This window comes from Bombina bombina, chromosome 1 (genome assembly GCF_027579735.1).
Source record: "Bombina bombina isolate aBomBom1 chromosome 1, aBomBom1.pri, whole genome shotgun sequence".
In the NCBI taxonomy this organism is placed as follows: Eukaryota; Metazoa; Chordata; class Amphibia; order Anura; family Bombinatoridae; genus Bombina; species Bombina bombina.
Window position 1 is genome coordinate 1431019948 of NC_069499.1, and position 25786 is coordinate 1431045733.

Sequence of the window (25786 nt, forward strand, 5' to 3'; positions counted from 1 at the left end):
TGATAATAAACCTATTTTATTTTGTGTACTTCTTAGTGAGAACAAATAGTGAGTGGGATTCTAATGTGTAATAGATGTGCTAGTGACCCAGTGGTGTTTAACCAGTGTAAACTGATATTTTTATCTATATAATGTATATATATATATACCTTGACTTAAATAAATTATAATAAGTGGACTGTGATAATCTAATATTGTAGGTAGTGCAGTGTCGGTCAGTCTAATGTAATACAGTAGTGGTGCTGTGCCAGTAAGTGACTTTTTAGTTAATATAGATTAGATGATGCCTCCAATGTTACCCATAGATAAATCACTATAAGCTATTAGTGGAAACATTATTATACAATACTTGTAATACGTGAGTATAAGTGGTGTGTCATTGTAACTAACAGTGTGTCTAGAAAATAGAATAATGGGTAAAAGATGGGATAGATTGTTTAACTGATGATGAAAACTCATATGGTGCTTGTGGTGGTCTAATCATATAAATGAATGAAGGAATGTGTAAGTGTATAATATAATAAAATATGTTAGGGGTGTGAGAGTTAACTGACATCTATGTACAGGGAATTGACAATTTGTGAGTCAATATTTAGCTAGCCTTGGGTAATGGCAGCTATTACATTATCAAGCCTACGACCTATTGGTAACTAAAGAAACCGATCTCACAATTCATCATTAGGGGAGAACACTAGTGGACAGGATGGAGGGGGAGAGGGAGAGTGGGGTATGATATCCCCATCCCCTAGCACCATAAATTGTTCGGTCATCAGAATGCCGCCATGTCAAGGTTCTCATTAAGACCATCTGGCTGTAGAGTTTGTAATTTTTTAATCCTGAAGGTCTCTCTTTTTCTGAGAGTAAGGAAGGAGTTAGGGAATGATCTAGAAATCGCCTCAATAGGTATGATGCTCATAGGGTTCTTTTGTTTTTTATGATACATTAGACAGTGTCTAGATACACTGTGGGACTTGGAATGCTTTTTGATATTATAGGCATGTTCCCCCCATCTTTTTTTGATTTTACGACAGGTACGTCCAACATATTGGACCCCACATTTACAATTCAGGAGGTATATGACGAAAGATGTTTCACATGTCAAAAGTCCTTTAATGTTAAATGACTCCCCCGTAGTGTGTGATGTAAAAGTGGTAGCCTTATGGGATATGAAGCTGCACATCCCACAGCGTTTCCTACAACATTTGGATATTCTGTTTTTAGGAGTGACAGAACTTCCGGGGATTACTTCCCCCCATGGGTTAGTGAGCCCACCGTTAGTGGAGGTGTGCTTGTCCCTGACAACCTTGCTAGGGGCTAGCACATTTTTTAGAGTAGGTGCTCTCCTAAACACCACTTTTGGCTTGGTTCCTATAATTTCCTTGAGCGTGGGGTCATTTCTTAGAACTGACCAATGTTTGTTCAGAATTTTAGTAATCTGATGATGGTTAGAGTTATATTTAGTGATGAATAAAGGCGGGTTGCTTTCTTTGAATGCTTCTTGATGTCTGTGTTTCTTAAAGCATATACTTATATGAATTTGTGATTGGCTGATGGCTGTGACATGATACAGGGGGAGTGGAAATAGACATAACTTTGCAATTTATTTAACAAAAATCTACTACTCATTTGAAGTTCATACTAAGTGCTATTCCATTGTCTGCTTATCATGCATTTGTTGATTATGTAAATCTACAGTGTTGACTGGTCCTTTAAGTAATGAAAACATACTTACCAAAAGACACCCATCCACATATAGCAGATAGCCAAACCAGTACTGAAACAGTTATCAGTAGAGGTAATGGTATATGAGAGTATATCGTCGATCTGAAAAGGGAGGTAGGAGATGAATCTCTACGACCGATAACAGAGAACCTATGAAATAGATCTCCCGTGAAGAAAACTGCTGCATTCAAAAGGTGATCCTCCCTTCACATCCCTCTGACATTCGCTGTACTCTGAGAGGAATCGGGCTTTAAAATGCTGAGAAGCGCATAACAACGTAGAAATCTTAGCACAAACTTACTTCACCACCTCCACAGGAGGCAAAGTTTGTAAAACTGAATTGTGGGTGTGGTGAGGGGTGTATTTATAGGCATTTTGAGGTTTGGGAAACTTTGCCCCTCCTGGTAGGATTGTATATCCCATACGTCACTAGCTCATGGACTCTTGCCAATTACATGAAAGAAAAGTGGTTTGTAGACAAAAACCTGCCAAATTGTTTTTTAAATAAATTGATAGCCCCCAAACACAAAAATGTAGGGTTCACAAACTCCACCACTTTGATACATATTTGTCACATAATTAAAATTCTTATAAAGAGCACTGAATTACTGACTCAAGGCATGTATACAAACAATATATAACAACTTTACTTAAAAAGTGCCCAATCCATAGCTGAGTATCTTATTGAGAAAATAAATGTATACTTACCGTGTAAGACACCCATCCACATATAGCAGACAGCCAAACCAGTACTGAAAAAAAACATCAGCAGAGGTAATGGTAAAAGAGTATAAGGTCAATCTGTAAAGGGAGGCAGCAGATGAAACCCTGCAAGCCTTATGAATAATTTCCCATAGGTGAAAACATGGTATCATCAGGCAATACTCTCTTCACATCCCTCAGACAAACACTGTACTTAGAGAGGAACTGGGCTTCAATATGCTTAGAAGCGCCTTTCACTGAAGAATCAAGCACATTATGCTTCACAACCTCCTAAGGAGGCAAAGTTTTTAAAACTGAGGTATGAGTGAGGTGGGAGGTGTATTTATAGGCATTTGAGGTTTGGGAAACTTTGCCCCCTCCTGGTAGGAATGTATATCCCATCAGTAACAAGCTTGTGTACTCTCGCCACCTATATGAAAGGAATTATGTTTACTTGCATAATGTGGTGAGAGTCCATGAGCCTTTGCATGTGGAATCAAATAATCAAGCTGTGGAGTCCAAGAAAATATGAGTAGGACAAAAAGAAAAAGGCAGTTCCTATTTGCAAGACACTACCGCCTAAAGGACTTTTCTGCAAAAAGCAGTCTCTGAAAAGACAAAAACTTCAAAATGATAACATTGAATAAATGTATGTAATGAAGACCAAGTTGCAGCCTTGCAAATCTGTTCAACAGACAGCTTGTTCTTAAATGTCCAAAAAGTAGAAACTGACTGGCTGTAATATGTTTAGGGGGCAGATTCCCAACCACCAAGGTGTGTGAATTATCTGTTTTAACCAATAAGCTTTATTAAACAAACGGAGATATACAGGGAGGTGGGAGGGTTCAAAGCTCTGGGTGTTTGGGGTATCTTTGCCTCCTCCTAGTGGCAGGATCTTAAATCACACATGTCAAGGTTCCTGGACTCTCACCACCTTATGAAAGAAATAATGCTCATTCTAAAGTGCTTCTCAAAACTTTTCTATGTTTAGTATATTGGTAGAACTAGTCACTTAACACGCAATTCATTTTGATGAGTTGGTCAGAGATGCTACCTTCACCCAATTAACTTGGGGATGATAGCAATGCTCTTTTTTTTTTTAGTACACTGAATGGGTTAAAATACAAGAATAGTTTCCCCTTTGAAAACGAGCACACACCTAGGCTCTGCATACCAGTTAATTATGGTCAAATACTCAAATGGGAGAGGCGGATTCCATTTCAACATCGTTATCTGTTTGCAATGTTGCATTATTATTTTTTTCCCTTTAAAGTTAATTAAATTATGAACTGTACAGAGGAATAACAGCCATATTATATCACTGGACATTGTTTTGGGTTAGTAATTTTTGTTTCATATAAATGTGCTTTTGTGAATGCAAAATATTAATCATCCTGTTGCTTTATCTATGAGAATTGAGAGTGCAAATACAAAAATAATAAAATGTCACCCCTAAGCCCTAACCAAACGTAACCTCTAAAGGGACAGTAGTGTCAGAATTAAACTTTAATGATAAAATGTGAAAAAACATAATTTATGCTTACCTGATAAATTTATTTCTCTTGTGGTGTATCCAGTCCACGGATCATCCATTACTTGTGGGGATATTCTCCTTCCCAACAGGAAGTTGCAAGAGGATCACCCACAGCAGAGCTGCTATATAGCTCCTCCCCTAACTGCCATATCCAGTCATTCGACCGAAGACAAGCAGAGAAAGGAGAAACCATAGGGTGTAGTGGTGACTGAAGTTTAAAATTAAAAAATACCTGCCTTAAAATGACAGGGCGGGCCGTGGTCTAGATACACCACAAGAGAAATAAATTTATCAGGTAAGCATAAATTATGTTTTCTCTTGTAAGGTGTATCCAGTCCACGGATCATCCATTACTTGTGGGATACCAATACCAAAGCTAAAGTAGACGGATGAAGGGAGGGACAAGGCAGGTACCACTGCTTGTAAAACCTTTCTCCCAAAAATAGCCTCCGAAGAAGCAAAAGTATCAAATTTATAGAATTTTGAAAAGGTATGAAGTGAAGACCAAGTCGCCACCTTGCAAATCTGTTCAACAGAAGCCTCATTTTTAAAGGCCCATGTAGAAGCCACAGCTCTAGTAGAATGAGCTGTAATCCTTTCAGGAGGCTGCTGGCCAGCAGTCTCATAAGCTAAGCGGATTATGCTTCTTAGCCAAAACGAAAGAGAGGTTGCCGAAGCCTTTTGGCCTCTCCTCTGTCCAGAGTAGACAACAAACAAAGCTACCAAAAAAAGAACTTTCCAAGATAAAAGTTTGATATCTATGGAATGAAGAGGTTCAAACGGAACCCCTTGAAGAACTTTTAGAACCAAATTTAAGCTCCAAGGCGGAGCAACAGGTTTAAACACAGGCTTGATTCGAACTAAAACCTGACAAAATACCTGAACGTCTGGAACATCCGCCAGACGCTTGTGCAAAAGAATAGACAGAGCAGAAATCTGTCCCTTTAAGGAACTAGCTGACAATCTTTTTTCCAATCCTTCTTGGAGAAAAGATAATATCCTGGGAATCCTGACCTTACTCCATGAGTAGCCCTTGGATTCACACCAATAAAGATATTTACGCCATATCTTATGATAGATTTTCCTGGTGACAGGCTTTCGTGCCTGAATTAAGGTATCAATGACTGACTTGGAGAAGCCACGCTTTGATAAAATCAAGCCTTCAATCTCCAGGCAGTCAGTCTCAGAGAAATTAGATTTGGATGGTTGAAAGGACCTTGAAGTAGAAGGTCCTGTCTCAGCGGCAGAGTCCATGGTGGAAAGTATGACATGTCCACCAGATCTGCATACCAAGTCCTGCGTGGCCACGCAGCCGCTATCAAGATCACTGATGCTCTCTCCTGCTTGATTTTGGCAATCAGACGAGGGAGCAGAGGAAACGGTGGAAACACATAAGCCAGGTTGAAAGACCAAGGTGCTGCTAGAGCATCTATCAGCGTCGCCTTGGGATCCCTGGACCTGTAACAAGGAAGCTTGGCATTCTGGCGAGACGCCATGAGATCCAGTTCTGGTTTGCCCCAACGATGAATCAATTGTGCAAACACCTCCGGATGGAGTTCCCACTCCCTCGGATGAAAAGTCTGACGACTTAGAAAATCCGCCTCCCAGTTCTCTACACCTGGGATATGGATAGCTGATAGGTGGCAAGAGTGAATTTCTGCCCAGCAAATTATCTTTGAGACTTCTAGCATCCCTAGGGAACTCCTTGTTCCCCCTTGATAGTTGATGTAAGCCACAGTCGTGATGTTGTCCGACTGAAATCTGATGAACCTCATTGTTGCTAGCTGAGGCCAAGCCTGAAGAGCATTGAATATCGCTCTCAGCTCCAGAATGTTTATTGGAAGGAGTGTCTCCTCCTGAGTCTACGATCCCTGAGCCTTCAGGGAGTTCCAGACTGCCCCCCAGCCTAGAAGGCTGGCATCTGTCGTTACAATTGTCCAATCTGGCCTGCGAAAGGTCATACCTTTGGACAGATGGACCCGAGATAGCCACCAGAGAAGAGATTCCCTGGTCTCCAGATTTAGTAGAGGGGACAAATCTGTGTAATCCCCATTCCACTGACTGAGCATGCAGAGTTGCAGCGGTCTGAGATGTAGGCGTGCAAACGGCACTATGTCCATTGCCGCTACCATTAAGCCGATTACTTCCATACACTGAGCCACCGAAGGGCGAGAAGTGGAATAAAGAACACGGCAGGAATTTAGAAGTTTTGATAACCTGGTCTCTGTCAGGTAAATCCTCATTTCTACAGAATCTATTAGAGTTCCCGGAAAGGAGACTCTTGTGAGAGGGGATAGAGAACTCTTTTCTTCGTTCACCTTCCACCCATGCGACCTCAGAAATGCCAGAACTATGTTCGTATGAGACCTGGCAATTTGGAAATTTGACGTCTGTATCAGGATGTCGTCTAAATAAGGGGCCACTGCTATGCCCCGCGGTCTTAGGACCGCCAGAAGTGAACCCAGAACCTTTGTAAAGATTCTTGGGGCTGTAGCTAATCCAAAGGAAAGAGCTACAAACTGGTAATGCCTGTCTAGGAAGGCAAACCTGAGAATTTTGTTTAAGATTTTGAGATCTAAAATTGGTCTGAAGGTTTCCTCTTTTTTGGGAACCACAAACAGATTTGAGTAAAATCCCTGTCCCTCTTTTGGAACTGGATGGATCACTCCCATAACTAGGAGGTCTTGAACACAGTGTAAGAATGCCTCTCTTTATCTGGTTTGTAGATAAATTTGAAAGGTGAAATCTCCCTTTTGGAGGGGAAGCTTTGAAGTCCAGAAGATATCCCTGGGATATAATTTCCAACGCCCATGGATCCTGGACATCTCTTGCCCGAGCATGGGCGAAGAGTGAAAGTCTGGCCCCGTACTAGATCCGTTACCGGTTAGGGGGCCAATCCTTCATGCTGTCTTAGAGGCAGCAGCAGGCTTTTTGGCCTGCTTGCCTTTGTTTCAGGTCTGGTTAGGTTTCCAGACCGACTTGGACTGAGCAAAAGTTCCCTCTTGATTTGCATTAGAGGAAGTTGATGCCGCACTCACCTTGAAGTTGCGAAAGGCACGAAAATTAGTCTGTCTGGCCCTTGATTTGGACCTATCCTGAGGAAGGGCGTGACCTTTTCCTCCAGTGATATCAGAAATGATCTCCTTCAAACCAGGCCCGAATAGGGTTTGCCCCTTGAAGGGAATGTTAAGCAGCTTAGACTTTGAAGTAACGTCAGCTGACCATGATTTAAGCCATACCGCCCTGCGCGCCTGAATAGCAAAACCAGAATTCTTAGCCGTTAGTTTAGTCAAATGAACAATGGCATCAGAAACAAAAGAATTGGCTAGCTTAAGTGCTCTAAGCTTGTCAAGTATGTCATTCAATGGGGTCTCTACCTGTAAAGTCTCTTCCAGAGACTCAAACCAGAAAGCCGCAGCAGCAGTGACCGGGGCAATGCATGCAAGGGGCTGTAGAATAAAACCTTGTTGAATAAACATTTTCTTAAGGTAACCCTCTAACTTTTTTATCCATTGGATCTGAGAAAGCACAACTGTCCTCGACAGGGATAGTAGTACGCTTAGCTAAGGTAGAAACTGCTCCCTCCACCTTAGGAACTGTCTGCCATAAGTCCCGTGTGGTGGCATCTATTGGAAACATTTTCTTAAAAATAGGAGCGGGAGAGAACGGCACACCTGGTCTATCCCATTCCTTAGTAATAATTTCTGTAAACCTTTTAGGTATTGGAAAAACATCAGTGCACACCGGCACTGCATAGTATTTGTCCAATCTACACAATTTTTCTGGCACTGCAATTGTATCACAGTCATTCAGAGCAGCTAAAACCTCCCTGAGCAACACACGGAGGTGATCAAGCTTAAATTTAAATGTAGACATATCAGAATCAGGTTGAATCTTTTTTCCTGAGTCAGAAACATCACCCACAGAAAGAAGCTCTCCTTCCTCAGCTTCTGTATATTGTGAGGGAGTATCAGACATAGCTCTTAAAGCGGCAGCATGCTCTGTATTTCTTCTAACTCCAGAGCTGACTCGCTTTCCTCTAAACCCAGATAGTCTGGATAATACCGCAGACAGGGTATTATCCATGACCGCCGCCATGTCTTGTAAAATAAACGCTATGGGCGCCCTAGATGTACTTGGCGCCATTAGAGCGTGAGTCCTTTGAGCGGGAGTCAAAGTGTCTGACACGTGGGGCGAGTTAGTCGGCATAACTTCCCCCACGTCAGATTCCTCTGGCGATAAATTTTTTAAAGACAGAATATGATCTTTATTGCTTAAAGTGAAATCACTTTACATTTGGTACACATTCTAAGAGGGGGTTCCACCATGGCTTCTAAACATAATGAACAAGGAGTTTCCTCTATGTCAGACAAAAAATAAAAACGGTACTGTGCCTTTAAGAGAAACAAATTTTGTCAGAATTTGAAAAACAGTGAAAAAAAGCAGTAAATCAAACGAAATTTTTACAGTGTGTATAATAAGCTAACAGAGCATTGCACCCACTTGCAAATGGATGATTAACCCCTTAGTTCAAAAAACGAATCAAGAAAATGATAGACGTTTTTTAACTGCACACCAAACTGCCACAGCCTTGCTGTGGGCCTACCTTCCCCAATAAACGATTTTGGAAAGCCTAAGAGCCCTTGAGAGAGGTCCTATAGCATTCAGGGTACTCCTGGAGGAAGCTGGATGTCTCAGTCTGTAAAAGTTACTGCGCAAAAAAGCGCTAAATTAGACCCCTCCCACTCATAGTAACACAGTGGAAAGCCTCAGGAAACTGTTTCTATGCAAAATTAAGCCAGCCATGTGGAAAAAAACTAGGCCCCAATAAAGTTTTATCACCAAAGTATATATAAAAACGTTTAAACATGCCAGCAAACGATTTATATTGCAAATCTAGAAGAGTATTACCTCAGAAAGTAAGCATGATACCAGTTGCTATTAAATCACTGTATTCAGGCTTACCTTACATAAATCTGGTATCAGCAGCATTTTCTAGCATTCACATCTTCTAGAAAATAATTTTAACTGCACATACCTCATAGCAGGAAAAACCTGCACTCCATTCCCCCGCTGAAGTTACCTCTCTCTTCAGTCATGTGTGAGAACAGCAATGGATCTTAGTTACAACCTGCTAAGATCATAGAAATCACAGGCAGATTCTTCTTCTATGTTCTGCCTGGGACAAAATAGTACAACTCCGGTACCATTTAAAAATAACAAACTTTTGATTGAATTAAAAAACAACTATGTTGGGGCGGAGCCGGCCGGCGTCTGTGATGGCCGCATGATTTTTGGCTCCGGTTGAGGGAGCTCTTTCCTCGGCATACTAAGGGGACACCCGGGCCTCTACAAAGCTGGAAAAGCAACTTGACCTCAAACGCAATTCCGGAGCACCGATTGCCATGCCCATATCGCTGAAATAACAAGATTGGCAACGAAATCAGATCACAGAACACAGCGGGCCTAAGTGCGCATCACGCCATAGGAAAAGACAGTACACGCGCCACTGCTAAAAGGGGTAAGGAAACCTTAATGCCTCAATGATCGCACACCAACTTTGCAAATACCCCCTCTGAATAAAAAGACCTGTGGCCCAGTCGATAGCGCGATAGCGCAGTTTGTATTAGAAACCGCCATGCAATATACTTCAGATTAATATCAGTATAGGCCTAACCGGACAAGCCACCATTTACTGCTGGGAGAGAAAACACCATATCCCATGTACCTACAGCTATACAGATAGTATTGAGGACACAGTGCTGGGACAAACAACTGTTTATAAGTGCTATCTTTAAACATGTGAACAGACTTTTATATAAATCATAATACCCAACTTAAAACGACATCGATCTACAGGGGCACACAAGCTTAAAAATACACAAGACATTACACTAATAATTGTGCTCAAGCAGATTGTCACGGATCGGCGCAGTACAACCAGTAAAGATGCCATAAAATACTGCATCTGACTGTGTCAGTAGTTTATTTCTGTTTGGAATAATCAGAGCTACTTTGAACTGCAAAGTGACTAAGCAAACTTATAGCTTGGGGATTGAAACACGCCAGACCCATCAATATTGCAGAACTAGCAATGGCGTCCAGACGCACACCCAAACCAGATAAAAATATTAAAAGCCTAACAACTTCTAATGCAAAGATGGACAATTTTTTTAAAGTACTAGAATCCTCCATGTCAGCTACAACTGACCCAGCAGACACTGAGCAAACCACACCTGATGTAGACTCTCCTGCTCTCCTCACTAAAGCAGACATACAAAATCTGCCGACTAAAGCAGACTTTGCATCTTTTTTCACCCAAGTGGGGAAACTTATCAAAGAAGGACTAGCTGAAGTCAGAAAAGACCTCTCAGACTTGGGGGATAGAGTTTTACAGGCAGAAGAAGATTTAGAGCAGTTTTCAAATACTACAGATCTCCAGAATCGTACCCTTCAGGTGCACGATGACATGATACAGCAGCTTCAAAACCAAGTTGAAGATTTAGATAACAGAGGGAGACGACAGAATCTAAGAATAAGAGGCATCTCAGAGAAAGTTAATACCTCCCAAATCCAGCAGCACCTACAGCAGCTATTTCAACACATTCTACAGGAAGATGTTTCAACCATCCCTCTAGACAGAGCCCACCGGGCACTACGCCCGAAACCTGCAGAAGATAAGCCGCCTAGAGATATAATCCTGCGATTTCAAAATTTCAAAGATAAGGAGAAAATAATGACAGCCTCACGGAAAGCACGCCAAATCCTGTTCGAAGGAGATACAGTACAAATATATGCAGATCTGAGTAACATCACACTCTCCAAGCGAAGAGAGGCGAAATACCTCACTACACACCTACAAGATTTAAAAATACCCTATAGATGGGGTTTCCCATTCTGCATTAAAGTATTACATAACTCACAGATTGTCACGTATAGCCATCCAGATGACCTTGAGCAATTTTGTGACAGCCTGAAAATTCCACCTCCATCTATACGCTCGACACCCACTCCACAGTCAGGAGATAACTCAACATCATCGATACAGAAACAACAAAGACCTACTTGGACTAGAGTCTCCAGGAAAACACACCAAGGGAACCACAAAGCAGCTCACCAAGAAGAAGGACTGACATGAAAGTAAAAGTCTTAAGAGACTGGTCACACTTACAAAAGATTATCACCCAGTATGATAGTATGTCAAAAAATTTAGACATACCGGGTAACATACTTAGAAAATGTTTACTGCCTAAAGTTCGATATTAGTACTATCACATCAATCTAGATTGATGCTTATTATCCACACCTTGCCCATCCCTAATTTGGCCTTTCCCCTATAATTTGTCCAAGCCCCAAATGGAAATGCTCCATCATAGTAACTTCCCCCTTTTTTTACTATGATCCCCCCATCCTATTTAAAATACTGTTTTAAGTATTTTTGTGTTATTGTTGGTTATGATGTTTTTTTGTTAATGTTTTATTCGTTTTGCTTATATTCTTTATTTCTTCTAGCAGATCCTCATCCTATTGGGGAATACTATTCCCTAAACCACTTCTCCTTTTCCTCCTACCCTTTCTCCGGCAGAGACGGAACTGTAAGATACCTACAGCAGACAACCAAATTCAGGTATTGTGGCTTGCAACATGTACACGCTTACACAGAGTTAATGATAACACTCCTCACACGTAACATAACGCCATGCAGGATATATAAACTATGTCACGCGAATATCTTTACACATAGAACTTATGGCAGTCCCTGATCTTTTATTAATCTCCCAAAATGTCAAGGGCCTAAATTCACCCACCAAAAAATCCATTGCCCTTAACTGGTTTCATAAACATAAGGGAGAGGTGATTTTCTTACAAGAAACCCATTTTTGCAAACATATAACAACAAAGTGCTCCTCTAAACAATTCCCAGTAGGATATTTTAATTCAGCCCCCACTAAACGAAATGGAGTAGGTATATTATTTAGACATAGTGTCCCCTTCCACCTTACCCAGCAACATACAGACAAGGAGGGACGATTCTTGATCTTAGTGGGCACACTTTACAACCGCCAAACCACCTTCGCAACGTATTATGCACCTAATACAGGTCAGGCCCGTTTCTTCAAAAAACTAATTAGAACATTACTAGAGGTAGTACAGGGAACATTGATTCTCGCAGGAGACAGCAATGTGGCAATGGAGCCGCCGTTAGACTGCTCTAATAAAAAAAGTTCAGTACCCAGGAGTTCTTTGAGTGTCATATTGAGGGCTCTACGCAAAGCAACACTATTAGATACTTGGAGGCTACAACATCCCACGCAAAAAACATATACTTTTTATTCTAACCCCCAAAAATCATATTCTAGAATAGACCATATATTCATAGACCAGAACAGCCTACCCCTAATGAAATGCACAGAAATATTACCGACCCCTTGGTCTGACCACTCGATGGTAACACTGACTTTGACCCTTCCAGACAAACCCCTTACTAACCCACACTGGCGATTAGATGAGACGCTGTTATTACAACCACTAATTAAAGATAAAATTACACGTTCACTTCAAGACTACTTCCTGCATAATGCAGCCCCAGACACATCCCCCGCTATAGTATGGGAAGCACACAAAGCGGTAATTAGAGGGGAGTTCCTGAAACAGAAATCTATAGTAAAGAAAAACTATAACAAACAATACAACATGTTACTACAGCAACTCCGGGATATAGAGAGATTACATATGCAAGCCCCTACTAATGAACGACACATAATCCAACTAGCAAAGATTAGACGCGAATTAAATGAGCTGCTTAACAAGGAAGCGCAAAGAAAGGCAATCTATCTGAATAAGCTATATTTCATAGAAGGCAATAAAGCAGGTCCACTACTGGCTAGAACCCTTAAAACTCGCACAAACACTCAATTTATTCACAAATTATCACAGCCAAATACACCAGGAGAATACACGCATGACAGTAAAGCAATTGCAGAAATCTTTAGGAATTACTATAAAAACCTTTACAATATCCCTGAGACCCCCTACTCCTCAAACTCTGGAGCAATAGATTCTTACATACAGAAAGCCAACATTCCGACTATACCAGAACACATTTCGAAACAAATGGAAGACCCCATATCCATCCAAGAAGTCATTGCAGCCATACAGAATACACCACTGCGTAAAAGCCCCGGCCCAGATGGCCTAACGGCCTCTTACTATAAACAATATCAATCCATCCTGGCCCCTCATCTTACTAATCTTTTTAACTCTCTTGACGTGAATGGTCTACTCTCTCCCAACCTCCTAGAAGCCCACATATCTGTCATACCCAAACCAGGTAAACCTCCCACAGAGCCTAGTAACTATCGCCCAATATCCCTATTAAATGGGGATATAAAAATTTATGCTAAAATACTGGCAAACCGGATCAGCAAGATACTTCCAACTTTAATTCATGTAGACCAGGCCGGCTTTGTGCCACTTAGGGAAGCCAGAGACAACACGATACGAGTGCTCCATTTAATGGAATACGTTAAAACAAAACAGATCCCAGCAGTCCTGGCCTCCACCGATGCAGAGAAGGCCTTTGACAGGCTGAATTGGCCTTTTCTGCACAGTACATTAAGACATTTTGGGTTTGGGGAACTAATGATTAAACGAATTTTTCATCTATATAACGGCCCCTCTGCAAAGGTCCGCGCTAACGGGATCCTATCACACAGTTTTAATATAAATAATGGGACTAGACAAGGCTGTCCACTTTCGCCCATTCTCTTTGTTCTTACAATGGAGATTTTAGCTTGTCATATCAGGAAAAACCCAGACATACATGGCATCCCAATCGGTCCAGACTCCCACAAACTAGCTATGTTTGCAGATGACGTGTTGATCACAATGACTCTTCCCGACATCTCGCTACCTAACCTGACCCTAGAATTCGATAGTTTCAGTAAATTCTCACATTTCCATATTAATTATTCAAAATCGGAACTGCTAAATATCTCAATGACCCCCAAAACCTTTGCAACTTTTACGCCATCTTGCCCGTTTAAAATCCAAAACGCACATCTCAAATACTTAGGCATAATACTATCCCCCAATTCCTCGAAATGGTTTGCCCTTAACTACCAACCCCTCCTACACTCTATACAACACTCCCTATCCTCCTGGAAAGAAAAACCCCTGTCGTGGTGGGGTAGGATACAATCAGTCAAAATGACAATCCTCCCCAAAATCTTATATATATTGCAAGCGATGCCTATTACACTCCCTAAGACATTCATACACACTCTCCAAAAAGCTATAAATACGTTTGTGTGGGGGAAGATTCGCCCAAGGATAGCTCGAGAAACCATGTATAGATCCCTCCAAAATGGAGGATTAGGTCTACCAGAGTTTAAACTATATTACCACGCCTCAGTTCTACAGAGAGTTCTGGATTGGCACTGTAGGAGAGACTCCAAAGCATGGGTGGCGATTGACTCCCAGCTACTTAAATCCCCCAACCCAGGTCCCCTTTGCTGGCTTCCAAAAACCAAACGCACCCTTGCATGCCACTCATCCGCACTTTACCGGCACGTATTTAACACATGGGATCACTTAATTAAAAATACACCGGCCTTGTCCACTCTTGTGTCCCCGCTTACCCCAATTTTTCCCAACATAGAACTAATGGGGGGATACGAGAACAGGAGAAAAGACACACCGATTATGGAACTACTGGACTCTGTCCCCATGGCACACATGCTTACACAAGGCAAACTAAAACCCAGAGAGGAACTCTCACCAATTTTATTTGGCTCTTTTGCACCATGGCTAAAATACGCGCAGTTGCGACACTTTATACAGACATCTCCCAATAAAGAAAATCTTATTAGATTACCAACCCTTTTTGAGCAAACATGCCTTAGGGGGAGCACTACTAGAGGAACACTATCACTAGCTAAGGGTATACTTCAAAATGCTCAATCCACTTCCCTCCCTCTATATACCACTAAATGGCATAGCGAATTGGACATTGACATGGATACAGAACAATGGTTACAAATATATAGAAACACACGTACCTCCTCCACCTCCCCTAAGGTAATAGAACTCAATTACAAAGTACTAATGCGCTGGTACTTGACTCCAGTTAAACTAAGTAATATATACCCTACCCTCTCATCCTCGTGCTGGAGAGGTTGTACCGAGCGAGGCACCACATTACACATGTGGTGGTCATGCCCCAAACTACAACCATTTTGGAAAGGGATAGAATCCACATTGAGGAAACTAGCTGAGACAAACTTCCTATTAAACCCAAAACTGATCCTCCTAAACGAGACCCCTCCACTTCAATGTAAAATTAGAAAGACACTGATCCGAATAGGACTCAATAGCGCCAAAACACTGATCGCCCTACACTGGAAATCCCCATTCATACCCTCACAAAATTGTTGGCTACAAAATACTGACAAAATGCTTTCACATGAAGAATATGGATACTTTAAAAGAGGTAAATCGGCATTTTATGCAGATGTCCGTTTCTACTGGGACTCTATTACTGCCACACAAACACATAGGACCCCTCACGTGATAAGCACTCCATTGGAATAGAGAAGATGTGAACATAATACTATATTTATCTTGCCTCAGACAGCGCTGTGTGGGAGCGCTCAAATGTCTTACTGCAAGCTACAGTTCAGGGATGTCTCTGCCGGATACCACCCTTCTTCCCTTTCCCCCCTCCATTTCTTTTCTTTCTTTTCTTTCTAGAATTTCTTTTGGTTTAATCAGGAAATGAACATAGGTTCAGAACAAGGTAATTGCAATCCTTTACAATAGTTCCACTCTCACCGATATATCTGGGCGAAGAAAAGATCAACACTTACAGAGAGCATCTATGGACAATAACAAACTCTACAAAGGGCTATAATGACCAAGCAGCTAAAACCCCAGATACTTATGCTACAGGCATTAGATGCCTAGTCTTTATGATCAATATTGTGGACGATAAGCCAAACAATGTGAACCACTGTTATTATTTTGATGTACGCAGGTTGCTCTTTTGTGACCTCTTTATTTGTGTTGAATTGGTTATTTGTTGACAAAATCAATAAAAATTTATTTAAAAAAAAAAAAAAAAAACAACTATGTTACACCACTTCTCTCTTACTACCTCCATGTTTTTTGAGAGTTGCAAGAGAATGACTGGATATTGCAGTTAGGGGAGGATCTATATAGCAGCTCTGCTGTGGGTGATCCTCTTGCAACTTCCTGTTGGGAAGGAGAATATCCCCACAAGTAATGGATGATCCGTGGACTGGATACACCTTACAAGAGAAATTAAAACAACTGTGCATTTTACTTCTATTATCTCATTTGCTTTGCGCTGTTGGTATTTGTTGAAAAACAGACTTGGGTAGGCTTAGAAGCAGCAATGCACTACTGGGAAATAACTGCAGATTGGTGGCTGCACCTATGTCTCTTGTCAGTGGCTCAAACAATGTGCTCAGCTAGCTGCAGGTAGTGCATTGCTGCTACTTTAACAAAGAATACCAAGAAAATTAAGCAAATTTGTAATAGAATTCAATTGGAAAGCTCTATTGGAATTTTGAAGGTAAAATTTTGGATTTCATGCCACTTTAAAGACTATATATATATATATATTCGTTTATTACCTTGCGGTCTATAAGGCGTTTTTTCCTTAAGGTGGCTGGTTCCAGAACAACACGCCCTCGGAGCGCCAGCTCAATCAATATCCCTCCACGAAGGCCAGATGAGATGCAGTCATTCCAGAAGGAGGTGTATCCCTTAAAAAAACAAACACAATAATATAAGCCAGAAAAAAAGACGGACATAAATGGCAAGTGTATTTGTAAGTAGTTAGCATTTTTAATGTTATTGTACATTTTTTGCTTTAGCACCTTTGGTGAACCATTAGGAGAGAACAATTAGAGCATGTAATTTTAACACTAGTGATGCTCCAACCATGTGCTTAACTCCTGCAAATGTTTTAAAAGTACCACTTGGGAGCTGCAGAGCACTGCTGGTCCTGAGCGCAAACTGACTCAAACAGTCATGCAGCTGGGTCGTGGCTCCAGAGTGACACTTTAACTATGTGTTTAATCCCTTTGTGGGGGGTTAAACACACAGACTTCCAGGTTCACTAGTGCTACATGATCTAACAAATTTCTGCATGTTATTTATTTGTGTACAACAATGTCCCTTTAGTAAAAAAACAATACAAAAAAATGGTTTCCTCTTTTATATATATATATATATATTTAAAAAAAAATTCTTACAGTACATATATAATTTAAGTTGCTAGTGACCTGGGGATCTTATTGGATTTATAAGGGATAGCTTTCATTGAGGTATAGGTCCCAATCAAATCATATGAGTTTGTTGTGAAGTAATGAATATAAGGATATGAATACAGCACTTACAGTTTATAATCCTCAGAAATTATGAAGAAACAAGCAAACAAAGCAGTGAATACCCTACGAGGAGAGTGTTAATTGCAAAATCTCTCTCTCTATGAGCCAAGCAACCTTTATTCTTCTCCCGGATGTAAGAGTCACGCATAAACCCAGAGCAAATAGACCGCAGCTTACATCACCTTCTGGGAGTGAGCACATTTAATGACAGGAATCTTTTTCTGATAGTTAACTACAGCAGTCTATGAATCCCGATTCATTATTTAAATCTTATTTATAGATTTCTGTTTAACAGGGAAATAAAATGCAAAATTACCTTAAAAGTTTTCAAAAGGGTATCTCCTAGATCTGCACATCTGAACGATTTTGCTATCAAAACTGCTGCACATAATGCTGAATCATTTCTTATGCAGGTGGTACTTTGCGAAAAAGCTGATTCTAATGGAGACAACACTAGAATACACTTAAATAGGCCAACCCATAATCAAAAATGTAATAAATGCTGGTATTCCTCACTAGCTAAAATGATAAGCAACCATCATTGATGAAATTGTGACCCCGCATCCGCAAAATTACTATAAAGCCCTCTCACATGTTTATTGGACTTATAGAGAAAGGAAAGTCATAATTAATCTTGTATGATTCAGAGAGCGCATGTCATTTTAAGACACTTTAATTTCACTTCCTTTTCAACAATGGGTGCCAAGAGAACAAAGCACATTTGAAAATAGAATATGTACATATCCTACACTAGTGGAAGCTAGCTAGTGATTGGTGCTTGTTCACATTTGTCCCTCATGATTGGCTGACTAGATGTGTTCAGCTAGATCTCAGTAGTGCATTGCTGCTCCTTCAGCAAATTATATTAAGGGGATGAAGCAAATTTGATAATAGAATTAAATTGGAAAGTTGTTTAAATTTGTATGTTCTGTCTGAATCCTGAAAAAAAAAAAAATATGTGTTCCATGTTTCTTTAATGGAAGCTATAAATACATTGTGTTGGGCTCGATAAAGGGGGGAGAAATTGATTTGGGGGAATTGTGTGGGGGGGTAAGCCACAGCATTAATTAGCTTGGCTTGGTAGAGGCAGCATTATACTTTGCAATATTTAGTAAAGGGATATTCCAGCCTAAATTGGAAACCACATGGGTGCATTTCGGTATTGAACAGAAGCATTTTTGTAATATACATGCATTAGCAAAAATGCTTCTAATAAAAGCTATAGCTGTTTCAAAAGTGTATTTAAGTATGCACTGTGCACCAGCATTTTAAACACAACACTTGTTCAGAGAGCCTAAGGTGCTTGTATCATCTGTTAATGACTCCATTTGTTAATTGCTGACATGATACAAGCCCCACTGATGATCTGAGCAGCTGCAATATTTAAAATGTGGGTGCAGTGACAATATCTAGCTATGCTTCACATGCACGTGCAGAGAAAAATGTTAACACTAAAACAGTGATAACTTTTACTAGAAGCATTTTTGACAATACATTTATATTGCAAATATGTTTCTATTCAAATATGTAATAAATCTACGTGCATTTACATTTTGGCTGGAATGTCCCTTTAATTGTATTCAACATAAACTGATTTAATTACAATTTGTGCAACAAAACCATTAAAAATTCTAGCTTAAAATATTGACTTAAAATTTTAGCTGGGTGATCAGTAGAGTCAGCCAGGTGGTGAGCGCCCGACGAATAGGTTCTAGGGAAACGGTAGCATTATTCTCCTAACTACAGTGAAACGGTGGTTGGTTACCAGTACAACCTGGTATAGCCACACTAACTGAATGGCACAGGGTCCGATGTGGTCTTAAGCAATTTAGAGTTGACATTTATTGATTTACAAAATTGGGATTATGAACCTGTTTTGACTCCACATTCAATTTAATTTTATTCGCCAGCATTTTTTGTTTATTATTATTACACGTTAAGGTATCCACTCATTTCTAAACCAACAGTTGATCCCTTATCACATAGGATAACAGTGTAACCAAGTGAGTCTCTCTCTGGTTAGTTTACAACATCACTGCTATAATTAACTTGTTTTGTAGTAAACAAGAGAATCCTGAAGGACCAGTCTTGAAAAGTACATTGTGATCCCTACATATGGATAGTTAATTGCCCAAACTGGAATATATCAATGCCTCAATTTTGGTCTATTCTGGTTTGTAAATCATGAAATGTTGTCTTATGAGCTGGACTATGCATATTGGGAATATAATATATTACTTTACACAAGAAACAAACTTAAAAAAACACTTAGATGGACAATAAATAATATTTAATAAAGTGACACCTAGAGTCTTGTTATTAATTTTATACTTACAAGTATACTTGGTGTACTGCATAATATATTCCTGTCATTCTATTTTATGTAATGCAGCATGTACTAGATCAGGGGTCATTCATTGTGGACCTCCAGAGGTTTTAGAAATACATTTCCCAAGATGCTCAGCTAGCATTTCAACAGGCGGACCATGATGGGAAATGTAGTTCCAAAACCTATGGAGGGCCACAATTGATGACCCCTGTACTACTGTAGATGAATTAATAAGCAGCCTTTGTTACATTTGTATTGAGAATTTGTAGGTTACATTTGTATTGTTGTATTGCTATAAGGGCTGATTTGTCAATGCAATTGTTTCCAATATTTATTGAAGCATCGTGTACCCATATTCCCACCATTACAGTTTAATATAATTTTTCATGACAACCACTGCTGCAGTCCTGTCCACATCACCCCAGAGGCAGAACTTTTTTTCACTTTCTGCGACGAGATTTTTTTTAAGTGAAAATTTTTCTGCAGGTTATTTTTAAATAAAAATCCATTTTAAATTAGGCAGTTACACTAAAATCACCAGTTGAAATGAAATGTGTTGATTAACTCGAAAATAAATAAAAAATGTAAAGTTTTTTTTTTTTATAATATATTTCAGCAGTTGAAAATTGGATTGCAAATTAGCTGCAGACAAAAATAAAATTGTAAAAAGTCTCGAATAAATTTGTTTCCTTTTCTCTTGGTCTAACATAGAAATGTAATAATAAAAAAGTGTATATATGGCATATATGGCTTAAATTCAGAAAAAAAAACCCAGCAGACTGGTTAAGGCTAGGGTGCTAGGGGGTGGGATTGAAAGAAATCAATGGGCTACTGCTTTACTGCATATTTGACTGTTCACTTTAAACAGCACTTTGCTGTGGGAGCGCTGTCTTAAAGGGACAGTATACACTCATTTTCATATAACTGCATGTAATAGACACTACTATAAAGAACAAGATGCCCAGATACTGATATAAAAATCCATGATATAACGGTTTAAAAACTTACTTAGAAACTCTCAGTTTAGCTATGTTGAAAAGTTAGCTGGAATGCCCATTGCAAGTGGGAAATAAGACATTCCCCCCTCCCCCTTCTTTTGCATATGAAAAGACCCTTTACACAAACAGGAGCAAGCTGGAGAAGGTAGCTGACGGTATTCACATCAAACTTTGGGGCCTGGCTAGGAGTCAGAAAATCACAGCAATGTTATTTAAAAATAAGCAAAACTATACGTTTAAAAAAAAAAAAAATTATGGCCTATATAAATAGATCTACAGAACATATATGCAAATAAAAAATGAGTGTATAATGTCCCTTTAAGGAAAACACACAATACACAGCGAGAGAAAAAAAAAAAAAAAGAGAGGAGAGAAAAAGAGAGGAGAGAAAAAGAGAGGAGAGAAAAAGAGAGGAGAGAAAAAGAGAGGAGAGAAAAAGAGAGGAGAGAAAAAGAGAGGAGAGAAAAAGAGAGGAGAGAAAAAGAGAGGAGAGAAAAAGAGAGGAGAGAAAAAGAGAGGAGAGAAAAAGAGAGGAGAGAAAAAGAGAGGAGAGAAAAAGAGAGGAGAGAAAAAGAGAGGAGAGAAAAAGAGAGGAGAGAAAAAGAGAGGAGAGAAAAAGAGAGGAGAGAAAAAGAGAGGAGAGAAAAAGAGAGGAGAGAAAAAGAGAGGAGAGAAAAAGAGAGGAGAGAAAAAGAGAGGAGAGAAAAAGAGAGGAGAGAGAAAGAGAAAGAGAGAGAGAAAGAGAGAGAGAGAGAGAGAAAGAGAGAGAGAGAGAGAGAGAGAGAGAGAGAGAGAGAGAGAGAGAGAGAGAGAGAGAGAGAGAGAGAGAGAGAGAGAGAGAGAGAGAATAAATAATATTACTCCTTTGCATGTTTTCAAATGGTTTGGAAAAACAGTATGTGAATCCCAAAAAATGTAACAAACTTTTTAAAGAGAATCTGCTGTCAGAAGTATATATTTATCTCTCATACCATATTGCAAGCTAAATTATTTTTTCGTTCACACAATAACTGCGCACAAAGTAAACATTTATCAAGGCCACATTAGCACACACACATTAAAATGTTGAAAGAAAAAAAAAACAGAATTTATGTTTACCTGATAAATTACTTTCTCCAACGGTGTGTCCGGTCCACGGCGTCATCCTTACTTGTGGGATATTCTCCTCCCCAACAGGAAATGGCAAAGAGCCCAGCAAAGCTGGTCACATGATCCCTCCTAGGCTCCGCCTTCCCCAGTCATTCGACCGACGTAAAGGAGGAATATTTGCATAGGAGAAATCATATGATACCGTGGTGACTGTAGTTAAAGAAAATAAATTATCAGACCTGATTAAAAAACCAGGGCGGGCCGTGGACCGGACACACCGTTGGAGAAAGTAATTTATCAGGTAAACATAAATTCTGTTTTCTCCAACATAGGTGTGTCCGGTCCACGGCGTCATCCTTACTTGTGGGAACCAATACCAAAGCTTTAGGACACGGATGAAGGGAGGGAGCAAATCAGGTCACCTAGATGGAAGGCACCACGGCTTGCAAAACCTTTCTCCCCAAAATAGCCTCAGAAGAAGCAAAAGTATCAAATTTGTAAAATTTAGTAAAAGTGTGCAGTGAAGACCAAGTCGCTGCCTTACATATCTGATCAACAGAAGCCTCGTTCTTGAAGGCCCATGTGGAAGCCACAGCCCTAGTGGAATGAGCTGTGATTCTTTCAGGAGGCTGCCGTCCGGCAGTCTCGTAAGCCAATCTGATGATGCTTTTAAGCCAAAAAGAGAGAGAGGTAGAAGTTGCTTTTTGACCTCTCCTTTTACCAGAATAAACAACAAACAAGGAAGATGTTTGTCTAAAATCCTTAGTAGCATCTAAATAGAATTTTAGAGCACGAACTACATCCAAATTGTGCAACAAACGTTCCTTCTTTGAAACTGGATTCGGACACAAAGAAGGCACGACTATCTCCTGGTTAATGTTTTTGTTAGAAACAACTTTCGGAAGAAAACCAGGTTTAGTACGCAAAACCACCTTATCTGCATGGAACACCAGATAAGGAGGAGAACACTGCAGAGCAGATAACTCTGAAACTCTTCTAGCAGAAGAAATTGCAACCAAAAACAAAACTTTCCAAGATAATAACTTAATATCAACGGAATGCAAGGGTTCAAACGGAACCCCCTGAAGAACTGAAAGAACTAAATAGAGACTCCAAGGAGGAGTCAAAGGTTTGTAAACAGGCTTGATTCTAACCAGAGCCTGAACAAAGGCTTGAACATCTGGCACAGCTGCCAGCTTTTTGTGAAGTAACACAGACAAGGCAGAAATCTGTCCCTTCAAAGAACTTGCAGATAATCCTTTCTCCAAACCTTCTTGAAGAAAGGATAGAATCTTAGGAATTTTTATCTTGTCCCAAGGGAATCCTTTAGATTCACACCAACAGATATATTTTTTCCATATTTTGTGGTAGATTTTTCTAGTTACAGGCTTTCTGGCCTGAACAAGGGTATCAATGACAGAATCTGAGAACCCTTGCTTTGATAAGATCAAGCGTTCAATCTCCAAGCAGTCAGTTGGAGTGAGACTAGATTCGGATGTTCGAACGGACCTTGAACAAGAAGGTCTCGTCTCAAAGGTAGCTTCCATGGTGGAGCCGATGACATATTCACCAGGTCTGCATACCAAGTCCTGCGTGGCCACGCAGGAGCTATCAAGATCACCAATGCCCTCTCCTGATTGATCCTGGCTACCAGCCTGGGGATGAGAGGAAACGGCGGGAATACATAAGCTAGTTTGAAGGTCCAAGGTGCTACTAGTGCATCTACTAGAGTCGCCTTGGGATCCCTGGATCTGGACCCGTAGCAAGGAACCTTGAAGTTCTGACGAGAGGCCATCAGATCCATGTCTGGAATGCCCCACAATTGAGTAATTTGGGCAAAGATTTCCGGATGGAGTTCCCACTTCCCCGGATGAAATGTCTGACGACTCAGAAAATCCGCTTCCCAATTTTCCACTCCTGGGATGTGGATTGCAGACAAGTGGCAGGAGTGAGTCTCCGCCCATTGAATGATTTTGGTCACTTCTTCCATCGCCAGGGAACTCCTTGTTCCCCCCTGATGGTTGATGTACGCAACAGTCGTCATGTTGTCTGATTGAAACCGAATGAATTTGGCCTTTGCTATCTGAGGCCAAGCCTTGAGAGCATTGAATATCGCTCTCAGTTCCAGAATATTTATCGGGAGAACAGATTCTTCTCGAGACCAAAGACCCTGAGCTTTCAGGGGTCCCCAGACCGCGCCCCAGCCCACCAGACTGGCGTCGGTCGTGACAATGACCCACTCTGGTCTGCGGAAGCTCATCCCCTGTGACAGGTTGTCCAGGGACAGCCACCAACGGAGTGAATCTCTGGTCCTCTGATCTACTTGTATCGTCGGAGACAAGTCTGTATAATCCCCATTCCACTGACTGAGCATGCACAGTTGTAATGGTCTTAGATGAATTCGCGCAAAAGGAACTATGTCCATTGCCGCTACCATCAAACCTATTACTTCCATGCACTGCGCTATGGAAGGAAGAGGAACAGAATGAAGTATTTGACAAGAGTTTAGAAATTTTGATTTTCTGGCCTCTGTCAGAAAAATCCTCATTTCTAAGGAGTCTATTATTGTTCCCAAGAAGGGAACCCTTGTTGACGGAGATAGAGAACTTTTTTCTACGTTCACTTTCCACCCGTGAGATCTGAGAAAGGCCAGGACAATGTCCGTGTGAGCCTTTGCTTGTGGAAGGGACGACGCTTGAATCAGTATGTCGTCCAAGTAAGGTACTACTGCAATGCCCCTTGGTCTTGGCACCGCTAGAAGGGACCCTAGTACCTTTGTGAAAATTCTTGGAGCAGTGGCTAATCCGAACGGAAGTGCCACAAACTGGTAATGCTTGTCCAGAAATGCGAACCTTAGGAACCGATGATGTTCCTTGTGGATAGGAATATGTAGATACGCATCCTTTAAATCCACCGTGGTCATGAATTGACCTTCCTGGATGGAAGGAAGAATTGTTCGAATGGTTTCCATTTTGAACGATGGAACCTTGAGAAACTTGTTTAGGATCTTGAGATCTAAGATTGGTCTGAATGTTCCCTCTTTTTTGGGAACTACGAACAGATTGGAGTAGAACCCCATCCCTTGTTCTCCTAATGGAACAGGATGAATCACTCCCATTTTTAACAGGTCTTCTACACAATGTAAGAATGCCTGTTTTTTTATGTGGTCTGAAGACAATTGAGACCTGTGGAACCTCCCCCTTGGGGGAAGCCCCTTGAATTCCAGAAGATAACCTTGGGAGACTATTTCTAGTGCCCAAGGATCCAGAACATCTCTTGCCCAAGCCTGAGCGAAGAGCGAGAGAGTCTGCCCCCCACCAGATCCGGTCCCGGATCGGGGGCCAACATCTCATGCTGTCTTGGTAGCAGTGGCAGGTTTCTTGGCCTGCTTACCTTTGTTCCAGCCTTGCATTGGCCTCCAGGCTGGCTTGGCTTGAGAAGTATTACCCTCTTGCTTAGAGGACGTAGCACTTGGGGCTGGTCCGTTTCTGCGAAAGGGACGAAAATTAGGTTTATTTTTGGCCTTGAAAGACCTATCCTGAGGAAGGGCGTGGCCCTTGCCCCCAGTGATATCAGAAATAATCTCTTTCAAGTCAGGGCCAAACAGCGTTTTCCCCTTGAAAGGAATGTTAAGCAATTTGTTCTTGGAAGACGCATCCGCTGACCAAGATTTTAGCCAAAGCGCTCTGCGCGCCACAATAGCAAACCCAGAATTTTTCGCCGCTAATCTAGCCAATTGCAAAGTGGCGTCTAGGGTGAAAGAGTTAGCCAATTTGAGAGCATGAATTCTGTCCAAAATCTCCTCATAAGAAGAATCTTTATTGAGCGCCTTTTCTAGTTCATCGAACCAGAAACACGCTGCTGTAGTGACAGGAACAATGCATGAAATTGGTTGTAGAAGGTAACCTTGCTGAACAAACATCTTTTTAAGCAAACCCTCTAATTTTTTATCCATAGGATCTTTGAAAGCACAACTATCTATGGGTATAGTGGTGCG

General features: G+C 40.8%; 1 protein-coding gene across 1 annotated transcript in view; it reads right to left on the reverse strand.

Moving 5' to 3' along the window:
• GOLPH3L (golgi phosphoprotein 3 like) overlaps positions 1-25786 on the reverse strand; it is a 160518-nt gene that overhangs the window by 64131 nt on the left and 70601 nt on the right. Inside the window, exon 3 of the mRNA XM_053705483.1 lies at positions 16615-16746. Within this exon, the coding sequence (XP_053561458.1) occupies positions 16615-16746 (132 nt within the window). The remainder of the gene's footprint in view (positions 1-16614; positions 16747-25786) is intronic.